The sequence below is a fragment of the Pleuronectes platessa genome, chromosome 21 (assembly GCF_947347685.1).
Source record: "Pleuronectes platessa chromosome 21, fPlePla1.1, whole genome shotgun sequence".
NCBI classification, from domain to species: Eukaryota; Metazoa; Chordata; class Actinopteri; order Pleuronectiformes; family Pleuronectidae; genus Pleuronectes; species Pleuronectes platessa.
This window is the reverse complement of record NC_070646.1, coordinates 12,448,315-12,462,685: the sequence shown is the minus strand read 5'-3', so window position 1 is coordinate 12,462,685 and position 14,371 is coordinate 12,448,315. Positions and strand designations below refer to the sequence as shown.

Below are 14,371 nucleotides of genomic sequence, written 5' to 3'. Positions count from 1 at the left end.
TCGGAGGAGAACCTCAATCAAGAGGAACATGTAGAAAACTTTAGGGGGATGGGACACACCCAGGTGCTTATACATACGCTCACACACATAATAAATTACCCAATACCAAGAAGTACATGTTACTCTCTCTTTCCATATGCAAGAATAGGCGGGGGGGAGGGGGGAATGATCTTCCCTGCATGAGTCTACCTCAGTCTACCATCCACCTTCTCTACTCTTCTCATCTCATCTCATCTCATTATATACCAACCCACTGTCCATCCCTTTACTGGCTATACTAGCCCCATGCACAGACCTTACCACTTACATATTCTTATATACTTATATATATATATATATATATATATATTTCTTTTTTTTTTTTTTTTATATATATATATTTTTGTACTATCCACTCCAGCAGCACAAGAACACTTTCCTACTGGTCACAATCATTGCATTCTGTACCATAGGGTCAGACCCACTCCTGTATCTGTAATATGTTCTCCCTATGTATATGTGATTTATGTATGTATGTCGGTGAGGTGTATAAGTGTATAAGCTTCTGGATGACATAAATTTCCCACGGGATTAATAAAGTATCCATCTATCTATCTGTCTATTTATCCATCTATCTATCTATCTATCTATCTATCTATCTATCTATCTATCATGTATACACACTAACACCTATATATATATATATATATAAATATATATATATATATATATTTATATATATATATATAAATAGAACACCTTAGGTTTCGAAATAGGTAGAGGTAGCCCTGATTTCCGAACAGCGTTTGAAGTCATGTTATTTCTCTAAACGGATGGATACACCCTCCTCATGTAGCGGTCGCAGTGATTGCATTTGTCTAGGGGCGGGGCCAAGGGGACACTGGCCCCAGCTGAAATCTGATTGAAGTGCCCCTGTCCTATCGGTAGTTTTTCAAAACCAACAATAATAACAATAATAGATGAATTATTCAAGGCGGCTGGCTGACAGACTGGAGATATATGATGAATACAAATTTACAAAGAGCTGTTTTGAAGTGCACCATGTTCAAAAACGTGTTCAGCGCTGCTCAAAGCTACGTAGCTCACAGTAAAGGATGAAAGACTTAAACGTGCACCTGACTGAATCAGAAGCCGTGCATGAATGTAGAGCAGATAATTGGCCCCTCTGTGTAAATTGTGTCCCCTTCATGGCCCCGGTTATAAAACAATCCTAGATCCACCACTGATTTAAGGATTGCATTGTTATGCCTGTTTCCAATGATTGTCAGCTTCAGACTTTTTCACCTCACCTCTGGCCATGACCGTTCTGAAACACTTCAGGGTTGCTTGTGCAAAGTATTGTACCAACGGGTTTGTTTTGAGCAAAGTGACCGGGAAAAACATTTTCAGTGGCTCTGGAAAGCCATTACTTTGATTAGTTTGAGCCTTTGTTAAGTTGTAGCCACTTTGGCAAATTACCGTCGTACTATCTTTGTAGCACTTTGAGTTGTGGACTTTTATTTTTAGCACAAGAATTCAATTACCCAAGTTTGTTCCAGCATTTATATGATGGATGAAAAAAGGAAATAGTTTTACACTTGGTGTGGGTCAATTGGTGACCCACACCAAGTTTGAGGTACCATAACAAAATGAATAACTTTTAATTTGAATTTGACTATTTTTCACACGTAATTATAAAAAAATGAAGACTGTAAACACTTGCAGGTGGTTGATTCATTTACGGTGATGCCTCCGGATTGCCCCTCATATGTTTATGGCCGTGATTGCATGACTTTTACATGTTGACATTCGAATTTAATCCGCGCTTGTAATTATCCACCACAAGCAAGAAATAGAAGCGAAGCGATTAAAACCGGGAAATCCAATCAAACACGCCTCTTATGACCATTCCCTGATGAGGTGGTGGCTCCACGTATACGATATGATGCAGTAACAATTAACCCCTCGCACACGTCAACGCACACGTGCTGCTACACAGGCCCACTCTGGCGCACGCAAACACACGCATACACCACCACAACAACACTCCAGATATCTTTTCCCACACAGGGTATCCTTGGCTTTCATCCCCTCCTCAATTAGAGAGGAACTTCCTACTGTTGTGTTAGTGTTTGGATTAGGAGGAATTATGGGGGGGGGGATGCTAATGTTTGGAATCCTCCTTTCGCCTTTGAGTGCATCAGCTGCTTGACAGCTATCTGGCGTGTGTAATTCTCGGTATATGTGTGTACGGGTAAGAAGTGTTTATGCAGCAGAACTTTCACCGTGTGGCTGCACCTGCGCTGTAATACACGGCCTTCATGCAGGCCTCGCATCACTCCCCCCCGGCTGCCCTTCTTCTTGTTCTCCTGAACAGAGATAGGTCAAAATGAGAGCAAACGATTCTTCAGATGTTTTCTGTGTGAACTCTGATCCTGTCTTTCATGTCCTTTGGGAGTCAAACATCATAGCTCTACACTTGATTGTCGATAATCACATAAAACACGATGTATAACCTCACATTTTCTCTCTTAGCTGCTAAGCCTAGCTGATCTGAATACAAATCAGCCGTATACTAAGGGTCTGCTCACATGTTAACTCGTTAATTGAAGAATAAACTGCTTTCAGTGCATTGCTGAAACAGCTCCTGTAGCTGACTCCTTATGGCTCTCACTGTTGAATCACTCGTATATAGATAGAGACAAGATTAATTGGGAACTACACTGCCCACACGGGTCTTTTCGGTCATTCTGAGTTAGACTTGGGGTTCAGCTATTCTGTAAATTGTGCGAAGACACCAGACTCCAAGTCAAATAAAACACGTACAACTTAAAGCTGCTTTCAGACATACTTATGTAACTACGGATAATCTCCTGATAATCTCTAGAGTGTCTGTATTTGAGTAAAAAAAAAGAAGAAGATTCCTCGGCAACAGAATAAATATGTTACATCCTTCCTCTGACTGCTGCGCCACCCCTCACCTGAGAAAAGAATCTCCCACTGTGTTTAAAAAATGTAATATATATAAACATATTCCTAACACATTGCAAAAGGAATATTTATGTAGTTAGTATGTGTTTGATGAGACAATGAGACTTTTTTACATTCCATCCGAGTCTGAGACATTAAGCTCTGTTTAAATTACAGTAGCATATATGTAGTATCTGTGTGTATATTACCCGTTACACAACTTTTTTTGTGGGTTTATGATGTACAAGTTCCTAAAGAGGTAAGAATATCAAATGGTTACACACACACACACACACACACACACACACACACACACACACACACACACACAAACACACACACACACACAAACACACACACACACAGACACACAAGACGTTCGCCACTCCAGGACACCACTGGTAGAGATTAAGTCAGCCTTGGAGCTGCCTTGATCTCAGCCTCTCCTGTTTGGTTCTCTCTTGTTCCTCCTCGCTCCTCTGTCTGTGGTCCAGGAAGTGCAGCATCACGGCTTCGAGGTGTGCCGCTCGATAACGGGGCCTCGGCTCTGTCAGGATTTAGGGTTTATTGGTTTATAGACAGAGAAAAAAACATGTGTCCGCAACATCAAACGGATTCAACAGACTATGCCGGGTGGGAAAAAAATCACTGCGGTTCTCCAATGATTGGCCATGAGAGTGAGTGAGATATGCAAATGTCTCCTGAAAACTCTGCATGTGAGTCCCTCTGCAGTGTGGCTATTCCTCTGTTTGCAGATGATTCTGAATCACACAATATCTTTTTTCGCCAATATTCTCACTTAACAAGCCTTATATGTTTCCTTAATTGTCTCTCTCACACACATACACACACACGCACACATACACACACACACGCACGTCTTTAGTGCATCACTGACATCCACTCCCGCCTGTAACATGGCTCCCCTGTCACCTACTGACACCATCCTCTAAAACCTCCAGTCTGTCAGCCGCCCTTGAATTATTCATCTAATATGCCCGTTTGCCTAAGCCAGCCGTTGTATTAGTTTGCCAAACATTACGGGCAAGAAAGATTTGTTTATCTGTCTCTGTGTGTCTCACTCCTTCACTTCCCGTTATTGTCTTTGCCTCTCCCCTCTCATCTCCCCCCAGCTCCCCTCTCTCCTCTTTTCCCTTTTCTCATCTTTTCTCACAAACGCGACGTTCCCCCCCTCTTTATTGGCATCTGTGTAACAGCGATTCACTAAAGTGGATGTGACAGTCAGTCGGCGTTGTTCATGCCTCGTATAAAAGCCATACATGTTGCCTCAAAATCATTTTTTCCATCAAATTTCTTCTGCCTCGTTTGCATGCTGTGTTTGACCGTGAGGGAGAGCATTTTTCCTCCCTGTTATAATGTCCAGTCCATTGTTTTGTCAGTGATAATATATGCAAATTGCCGACGTGGAAGATAAAAAACATAGGCCTCTTTGCTTCTGGTAATCAGCTCCCACCATTACGTAAACAGAGAAGTGACTTGCACGCGTGTCATTACAGTCAAGCATCACCGAGGATGCTTGACTGGTGCTGCTTGGCCCCGGCTCCGAGTGCCAAAAAACACTCCTCTCCCTCATCTATATTTCAGTGCGCTGGGGGTGTTCGTGTAATAATCTCAATTTGCGAACATGCAGCGGCGTCACTCGGCCATTACCGAGCACCATAATCTTTTGTCACATTCCACTACGGTGCTGAGGTACCAAGGGTCATGACAGCCTGCGATAATATACACGTCGTGCCGACAGCAGCCGTCCTCCGTGCCGCCGGAGGACTTTTATTTTAGACTGAAACTCAGCTCAGCCTGCACCATTTTCTTTTTTAGCATCGTGACTGCTCTTAGCGCTAAAAGGCTTTTCAGTGAGTCATGCGTTTCAGAATTTGACCCCCCCGAGTTGGCTGCTTTAACCTCAGGTGCAATCAAAGAGTTTTTTGGTGCTCGGCCCGTTACACTTACAATATGGCACTGTGTACATTTGATATTATTCATAACAAATTGCAGTGTTTGGAATGGGCTGTTGGTTTGTTCGGTGGTGCTGCTGGTTACAGATTCCAGTAACAGTGAACCTGCAGTAATTGAGCCGGTGGGAGTAAAGACCTGCTCCTGTTCATCTGTTTATTCCAATTTCGGTGAAGCTCGACTCGCAGAACCCGAAACCCTGAATTGGAGAATCAGTTGGCGTGATCAACATCAACATCACTTATGTGGAGTCCCAGCCACTGCTGCTGATCGCCTGATTTTCTTAATATTGAGCGTATCCAAAATTGCACGGAATTCAACACTGCGCTTCCTTAGCCCCTTAACAATTAACATGCCAAGTGTGAAGCAGATGAGATAAACGGTTTTCGAGATACGCTTTCCACAGACAGAAAACAGATGTCCTCTTCTGGCAATGGTAAAGGAGACACTCACCTTTTTTAGCAGGTTTTATATAAAACACTGTATATCCTCTAATATTGGTGTAAAGGAGGTGTAACTAGTCAACCAGTGGAGTGAATAGACCAGCTCTTTATCACCAAATAGAAACCTGGAGCCTCAGAGGTTCCTGCTCCCCGATGAGAAAAGGGAATACATTTCTTATCATCTTATAAACACTGAGATTGATGGGACGTTGACTTTCAGAGTTATGTCATCTGAAGCAGGCTACCCCCCTGACAAAACTAAGTGTATTTCCCCAAAATGTTGAGCTGCCCCTTTCAAAGAGTGCGCGTGTTAACCTCCAGAGGCTCCGTGCTTGGCCCTCGGAGCCTGGTTGGCTCCAGGGCTTAGCCCTCCATTTACAACAAACCCTGGTGCATCTCTCTTTTCCTAATGAGGGCTGGAGGGATGTTATCGGGCCTTCAGCTCTTTTTCTCCTCTCTCTCTCTCTCTCTCTCTCTCTCTCTCTCTCTCTCTCTCTCTCTCTCTCTCTCTCTCTCTCTCGCACTCATTTCCCTCCTACACTGCAGTCAGGCAGGCAGTGTTAAGTATCTCATCTTGTTTCATCCTCCAGCCTGCCATCAATTTCAAGCTGTTCTCCTCTCATTTACAGCTGTGCCACACCATCCACGGTACCAGGATGCACATCAGCTGCCAAAATGTGCACTTTTCCTCCTGCCGCTCGGCGCTCGGCGCAAAGAGGAGCGGATGGATGTTTGTTTTTCCCGCCGCAATCCTTCACGGGCCAACCATCCGTGGAGACATGCTTGTTCCTCCAAGCACATTTATGGATCATGCGATTCAATTTCATGTACCACCGACCTGTAATAATAGAGGGATCAATTTTGTGTAGCCTTTCTTTCCCCATTTCAGATTGTTGTGAGCCCTAAAGGTGTCCTGTTACCGCTCCATCCCAACTGCCTGCTTCACGTTCTCATCCCAGCATGAGGCTGCTTATTGACTTCCAGAGGAGGAGGGATGGACACAAATGTTCTCATGCACAGTGCAACACAGGCAAGACGTATGAGATGCAGGGGTTTGCAAAACAAAGTGCTCCGCTGCTCCCTATTGGCTTCTCCATGACAGTGCATCACTTTAATCCTCAAGTCACTTTTGTCTAAGTGCTTAGTTTAACTGTGACACAGTGAAGACATTTGATATGTAAGATTGCATTGTTAGGAAGGACAATAAAGGAACTGTAAAGACATTTAGGAGGTGTAAGTGTTGCACCATGTTTCTTTCCGGCCTTTTTGGAACCTATTTCCAGTTGTAGGATGTAACAACGTACTTTTACTTCATTAATGTACTTAAGTAAATTTAGTATGTATCTGTACTTTGCTTTTAAGTCGATTTATTATCGGGAATTTGTCACCTTTTTTCATTTGCATATGTTTGTCAGTTAGCAGGACAACACAAACACAACTCAAACAATTGCCATGGAACTTTGTGGAAACCCATAAAAATGTGACCCAAGGTGATTTTGGTGGGGATCTGGATAAGGGGGCAGATTCCATCAATTTATCAGTTTCTTTATCATTGTGAGATTCATTCATTCATAGATCTTCACTATAAAAAATAATCTGGTTGGTTAAGTGAAATGATATTTATGAGTGTGTGAAACTTGTTGCAGATTCAAATGAAAAAATCCAGTGAATTTAAATGTGTCTGAGGTTTACACTCCCCACTCAGCACCCGTGTAGTTATTTATGTGAACTAATGATATTATTACTGACATTCAGTATTTCTCAGTATTTAGTGACCTCGGAGTTGTCCACTGACACAGTTTAGGTGGAGTGACTTCTGTCCACTAACCCACATGAACTTGTCGACTAAAACAAATTAGTCACCAAGATCCAGATCAACCAGAAGAAATGCTCACAAACTCAAAACTGAAAGCATCTTAAAGCCATGAGTCTCCTCACATCATTCCCAGTCATTCTATCCCTTTCCCCATGGCCCTAGTGCCTCCTGTTTTCTGCAAGCGTTGCTGTGGTCATCTTGAGCCACCAGAGGACAGCAGAGCCCAGGTACGCACACGAGGATTCAACTGTACGTACCAGTGGTCCACACCTACGTCACCATGACCATCCTCAAAGTGACGAAAAGGTAAACTCTGTCGTCTCAGGCAGCTTTAGACTTCCACACATTGTGGTTTAAGACTGTTTAAAGCCCTTTACACTAAGTTACTGGTAAACTGCTATATAAAAAAATATAGTCATGATGTTTCATACAGTTTTTAAAGCATCAAATTTGCTTTTGCATACTTTGTCACTTGTCTTCAAATAAAATTGTAAACATGATTATTCTGTTCATATTTTGTATTGTATGTGCAGATTTGATGGAACTAAATTTTGTCAGTTGTTTTAAGGTCTTTCAGCAGATTAATGGTATTTTCAAGGATAGAATTGAGGATAAAATTACTATAGGAGAACAGTGAAGGTTCTTGTAATCTTGTAACATTTTAAACAAGTACTTATTTCTCAAGCTAATCTATATACAAGCATGATCAGTACCTCACAAGCAGCACATGTCCCAACCCCACTGTCTCCCTTGTGAGAAAAGTACCCACAATGATTGCTTGGCAAAGTATTCGGAAAGATGTATAAAAGGAATAAAGGTGCTAATCAAAAAATACAAAATATTTTGAACAGGCTATGTATATATTTTACCAAAAGAGGACTAAAATTGGACATATATTAGTATAATTGAGAGAAATACAGAGGGGGATGCTATAATAACAGAGCTCATTTTCATTTTGCGATATAACATGAATATAAAAAGGTATGCAGGTAATCACTATATCTATCCACTGTGAATAAAGATTGATAAAATCAAAGTGCATCGGATGTGAAAACCTCACACAGGCCTTAATAAATAACATGGTGTAATTTCTACCTGCTATAACACTCCGGGTCAAAGGGTGGCGCTGTTGGTCTTACATTGTAACACTTACTAGCCACTAGACCAGAAGTGCAATTTCAAAACACTGAATAGCAGAAGTCGAAGCTCCGTGTTTAGCTCCCTCGCGATGGTCTGCAGCGGCTTCAGCTGACGTCTATCACCGGTGCTGTGCGACTGCGGTGCGGTACAGGCTCCAGCATGGCGGGCCCGCTGCTGGAGTTCGAGACCGAGATGTTCCTGAGTCTGTTCGGCTGCGACGGGCTGCTGGTGGCGGCGGAGGGGATGGGGATGGACCGCATCCTGCTGCAGTTCATGCGGGTTCACTCGGAGAAGGACAGCCTGGTCCTCCTGCTCAACACGACCACTCCCGAGCAGGTCAGCCCCGCACGGGTTAGCGTAGTCTGCTAGTCCGCTCAATGCTTGGTGATGGGGGGGCAGCAACGGAGCTAATGTTATGTGATGGAAGCGACTAACCAGTATAACAAAGGACTGGAGATAATAAAGTACCAGTGATTCAGTGACAGACTGCATGATAACAACACATAACCATCAGGTCACAATCAATTGTAGTGAAATGCATAGCTCTTGTTTTAAACTCAATGCAGCGCAATGAATAACACAAAGTTACATTGGAATAAAAGGGGGGCCCGGTTTCTGTCGGTGATGGCTCCCTGGCCACGGCACCTGTTTGACGAACACACCTTCCAAACTCGTCCTGCCTTCTCAGGAGTATTTCACGGAGCAGCTGCGGGTTGAGGGCGTGACCCACCTGCCCAGGACGGTGACCAGCGACGTCCAGAGCGCGGAGCGTTACACCGTCTACACCGAGGGAGGAGTGCTGTTTGTCACCAGTCGAATCCTGGTGGTCGACTTCCTCACCGACAGGATCCCTGCTCATCTCATTTCAGGTCAGAGGACCAAGCGATCGTGGCTGAAATGACTCCCCTTGTTGATCTTTTTACAATGACATGATTTTGTTTATTACAGTAAACCACATTTCTTTGTTTACTTTTTACCCTTTACAAAATCATAGTACGTCAGTTATTGCTTAAATCTTAATGGAGGATTAATAATTGATACAAGTAAAGTTAATGATTCACTCGGCCCTGGTTGGGACCATTGAGATTTTAACTGCTAACAGTGCTGTATATGTTATTCAAAAAAACTAACCAAATGTGAACACGTGGGAATCCTTAGGTGACACTAGACACTTTCAATTCAGTTATTATCAACTGAGTAAATAATCAATCATCTGTAATCATAACCAGTAGAGAAACACAATCACTTTTTTTTACCACATTTATAAAACAAAATTTAAATGTATGGGTTGATCATAGCTGATAACGCCACCCAGTGTTTCAAACCGTCTTTGAAAGAGTGAAAACCCTCTAATCTGAATCTGAAAAGCTGCACTCATTTTCAAATTCTGAAACTTAACCAAGAAACCAGCACATTCTCAACTATAGGAGACGTCCCTCATCCTCTCCTGCCCCTCGAGTGTCTCTCTCACACACACACACAACGGTGGCAAGGCATTTTTTTATTTCCAGGGAGAGACACATAAGCCAATACTTTCATATATGCAGTATTTAAATGTGCCAGTATATTGTCACAACAATGTATCTGTTGTTACACGATACAGCTGGTTATATTTTCCTCTCTTACTCTAATAACGCTTCAGGCATCCTGGTGTTCCGTGCCCATAAAATCATCGAGTCTTGTCAGGAGGCCTTCATCCTTCGTCTGTTCAGACAGAAGAACAAGACGGGATTCATCAAGGCCTTCACTGATAAGGCCACAGCCTTCTCCTCAGGCTTCTGCCAGGTGGAGCGTGTGATGAGGAACCTCTTCGTCAAGAAGCTCTATCTGTGGCCCAGGTATGGTGTGACATTTAAAATGTCAAAGCAGGGAAGGGGAGTTGTCCCCGCCATCTTTCTTTACCGTTGCTCTATTTACCTGCATTATTCAACAGGTTCCAGGCATCAGTAAACACAGCACTGGACAGGCATAAACCAGAGGTGGTGGAGCTCCATGTGTCGCTGACGCCAGCTATGAGGGCCATTCAGAGCTCCATCCTGGACATTATGAGCGCCTGTCTGAAGGAGCTGAAACGCTACAACCCTACACTGGAGGCTGAGGACCTCTCACTGGAGAACACGCTTGGAAATGGTTTTGAAAAGGTCTGTTACTCTGTCACTGAAATGTGACATATTAATCTGTCTTGCCACCAAGTTAGCCTCCAGGCGATATATAGTGAATTTAATAAAAAGATACACAAGTGGTTGAACTTAATCGTTTGACTTTCTCTTACGCATCCCAGACCATCCGTCATTACCTGGACCCCCTGTGGCACCAACTGGGAGCCAAGACCAAGGCCCTGGTCCAAGACCTGAAGGTGTTGAGGGTTCTCCTGCTCTACCTCACACAGTACGACTGTGTCACCTTCCTCAATCTGCTTGAGTCGCTCCGCTCCAGCCAAAAGATCTTTGGCTCCAATTCAGGTAAACTAAACTATTTACCAGGAGCTCCTCGGAGTATTTAGTTTAAGTGTAAAAAAGCATCAAGCATCGTTTATCCTTGTTTGATTCTATGACTTTATTGTTGTATCAGGCTGGCTGTTCCTGGACTCGAGCACTTCCATGTTCATGAATGCCAGGGTACGTGTGTACCGCATGAGTGAGAGCAAGAAGAAACTCAAAGTCGGGGCAGAGGCTGAGAAACAGAAGTTATCCTCGACTTCAGGTGACAGACGTGTGAACAGATGTCTGACAATGTTCTCCTCAGACTAAATATCTGTTGAGTTAACACCTTTTGTTTGTGTGTGCGTGTGTTTTCAGATTCTAAAAGAGTCCTGGTGCTGGAGAAGAGCCCAAAGTGGGAGGCTCTAACTGAGGTGCTGCAGGAGATTGAGAGAGAGAACAAGAGCTCTGAACATGAACCAGGTTAGAGTTCTACTTACTACTACTATTAATGACATGATAATTTATATAACTGCGTAATCTAAATTTATGTTAAGTATACCATTAATGTAATATCTTAATAAGTAAATACTAGTCCAGGTTACTTGGAAGCTGCAACTGCAACAAGCAACAGAAACATTTTGTCTGATTCCTTTCATTTAGGAATGTGATGCATTCAGGCCTGTCAATTAATTGATAGAAAATCGGTGCTATTAAAATTTCAATGTTAGAAAATGTCTATTCAGATATAGTTGAATCCTAGTAACATATGTTTAACAAGTCCAAATATCCACCATTTAAAGGGTCTGTTGACATTTGTCTTGTACAATATATCTGTCTAACTGCCCAACATGTTGCCTACAGGTCGGGTCTTGATCTGTGCCAGTGATGACCGGACTTGTGCGCAGCTGCAGCAGTACATCAGGCACGGCTCTGAGGGGCTGCTCAACAGACTGTATGCTCGCACAATCGGTAAACGGGACCCTGCCGCTGCCCTGGTGCTCGACTCTCACAAAAAGGGCAATGGCTGGCCCAAGAGAGGAACCAAGGGGAAAGAGCCTGCTCAGAGAAAAAACACAAAGTCCACGAAGAGTAAAAGCCGACCATCTCTGACCCTGACCCAGATGGTCGGGAAGGGGGAGACGGCGGAGGCAGCAGCGATGGGCAGCAGTGGAGACGAGGAGGAATTGACGGACGACGAAGAAGGCGAGGAAGGGCAGCTGAAGCTGGATTTGTCATCTGACGCTTACTATGGTGTCCTGAAGGAGCCGCTGACTGTCATCCACCCACTCAAAGGCCTCACTGACCCTCACAGCTTGACGCGGGTGCTGCACGAGGTGGAGCCCAGTTTTGTGGTCCTGTACGACGCTGAAGTGAGTTTTGTGCGACAACTTGAGATCTACAAAGCCACTCGGCCTGGAAAAGCACTCAGGGTGTATTTCCTCATCTACGGAGGGTCGACAGAAGAACAGAAGTACCTCACAGCCCTGTCCAGGGAAAAGAAAGCATTTGAACACCTCATCAGGTCAGAACAGTTTCTTCCCTTTGTATTTTTCGTTTAATTTAGGTTTCTCCACAGGAGGTCATCATTGGTGCTTATGTGTGTAATTTTGCAGGGAAAAAGCTACCATGGTTATACCAGAGGAGAGGGAGGGACGAGAAAACACCAACCTCGATCTTGCTAGAAATTTAGAGCCTGCGAACGCCACCACTAACACCCGCAAAGCAGGTATGACTCTTTCAGTTTGCTACATTTCTCAGGGAGGCTGTAAGTCACTCAGAGTTCACGATGCTTAGACAAAGTGTTTATATATATATATATATAATAGGCCTTTCAATAAATCGGATATCGTTTTTAAGACATATCTAAGCCAGTATTACTTCCTTTTAAAATCTTAAAAATTGATGAACTTTTTTTGCCTAGCAGTTGCAGTCTCTCACCAGTAGGTGGTGCTGCAGCCGCCTCATCATGCTCAGTACCCAACGCCTCTTGACCTCCTATTTTTTGATTATCTTTGAATAAGTGTCTTATTTTTCCACTTCCGTTTCCAATGACCAGGAGGCCAGGAGCAGCCCAAGGAGCCCTCACGAGTCATTGTGGACATGCGTGAGTTCCGCAGTGAACTCCCTTCCTTGCTGCACCGCCGTGGACTGGACATCGAGCCCGTCACTCTAGAAGTCGGTGACTACATCCTGACCCCGGACACATGCGTGGAGCGCAAGAGCATCAGTGATCTGATTGGCTCTTTGCAGAGCGGCCGTCTCTACACCCAATGTCTCTCCATGACCCGTTATTACAAAAAGCCAGTGCTGCTCATTGAGTTTGACCCGGCTAAACCGTTTTCCTTAATGGCTCGATCAGATTTCCGGCATGAGATCTCATCTAATGACGTCTCCTCAAAACTCACCTTGCTCACTTTGCATTTCCCCCGCCTGCGAATACTCTGGTGTCCCTCCCCACATGTCACAGCTGACCTCTTCCTGGAGCTGAAGCAAGGCCGCCTGGAACCCGATGCTGCAGCAGCTCAGGCAGTCACAGCCGAGTCGGACACGGTGGCTGAATCAGCAGGGCTCTACAACCCAGGACCTTATGACTTCCTGTTGAAAATGCCTGGGGTCAATATAAAAAACTATAGGGCCCTGATAAGAAATGCCGACAGCCTGGCAGATTTAGCAAAACTCAGCAAGGACAAGCTCGCAGAAATACTGGGAAATGCAAACAACGCTAAGATACTGTACGAGTTTCTGCATAATGTTGCTGATGTTCCTGCTCCAGTGCAGAGGAAAAAAAAGACATAGGAATAATATGTTTCTTAACACCAGGATTATATTTGCTTTGTAAAGCTGGATGGAAGTTAAATTTCAGCATATTATATTAATGTGCAGAATGAATCAAAGTAATGCAGGTTTCTCTCTCTTTGTATTTAGGAAAACAATCTAGATATATGCAAGATATGGAACTTTTATCATATTCTTAAAAAGCTGTGGAAAAATTCGTATTTTGGATAAATAAAATCTTAATGAATTTTTAGATTATTTATAACCTAATAAAAAAAAAAAGACTCTTTGTTTACATTTTTAATTCGCAAGTTTGATTTCTCTAAAATCGTAATAAAATGTAATTTAAAAGTTCTCTCTTATCTTGTGTAGTACTTTCTATCATCAGAACCACAACCTCTCTGACTGTGCTGTTGCTTTTGTGCACAAGTTTTGAGCACAACATAATGGGAAGTTGTATTTTGCAGTCACTTGAGAACAAAGGAGTAATCATGTTTTACTTTGTTTGCCGAGCTCTTTAAATGTTTTCTTTTGCAACCACAGTACTTAACCTACAAACATAAGTAAAGTGTTTACAGAAAAGAAACGGATGGATGGATCATGGAGAGGTGAATGGACTAGATTGAGCCCAAGCTGGGAAATTTTGAAAAAATTACATTTAAAGATTATCTTCCACATTAAGAGTCCACATTACAAAGATGACATAATACCATATAACGTATTTATAAAGATTATATAATATAATGTAAAGATTCTTTCTATACAGTTGAGGCTAAATTCTGATCAGTTCCGAGTACAGTGATCCCTGCCTCCGCCACGCCCCCTCCACGCTTCCTGTCCGGCCGCGTCAT

At 43.3% G+C, this 14,371-nt stretch overlaps 1 protein-coding gene across 1 annotated transcript; it reads left to right on the top strand.

Moving 5' to 3' along the window:
- The first annotated feature begins 8,359 nt into the window (after positions 1 to 8,359).
- ercc4 (excision repair cross-complementation group 4) lies at positions 8,360 to 13,874 on the top strand. The gene is made up of 10 exons (XM_053413713.1): positions 8,360 to 8,658; positions 9,011 to 9,191; positions 9,965 to 10,160; positions 10,256 to 10,463; positions 10,604 to 10,784; positions 10,894 to 11,025; positions 11,121 to 11,225; positions 11,607 to 12,267; positions 12,359 to 12,471; positions 12,802 to 13,874. The coding sequence occupies exons 1-10, from the start codon at positions 8,482 to 8,484 to the stop codon at positions 13,539 to 13,541; spliced, it is 2,694 nt and encodes an 897-aa protein (XP_053269688.1). The 5' UTR covers positions 8,360 to 8,481; the 3' UTR covers positions 13,542 to 13,874.
- The last annotated feature ends 497 nt before the right edge of the window (positions 13,875 to 14,371 follow it).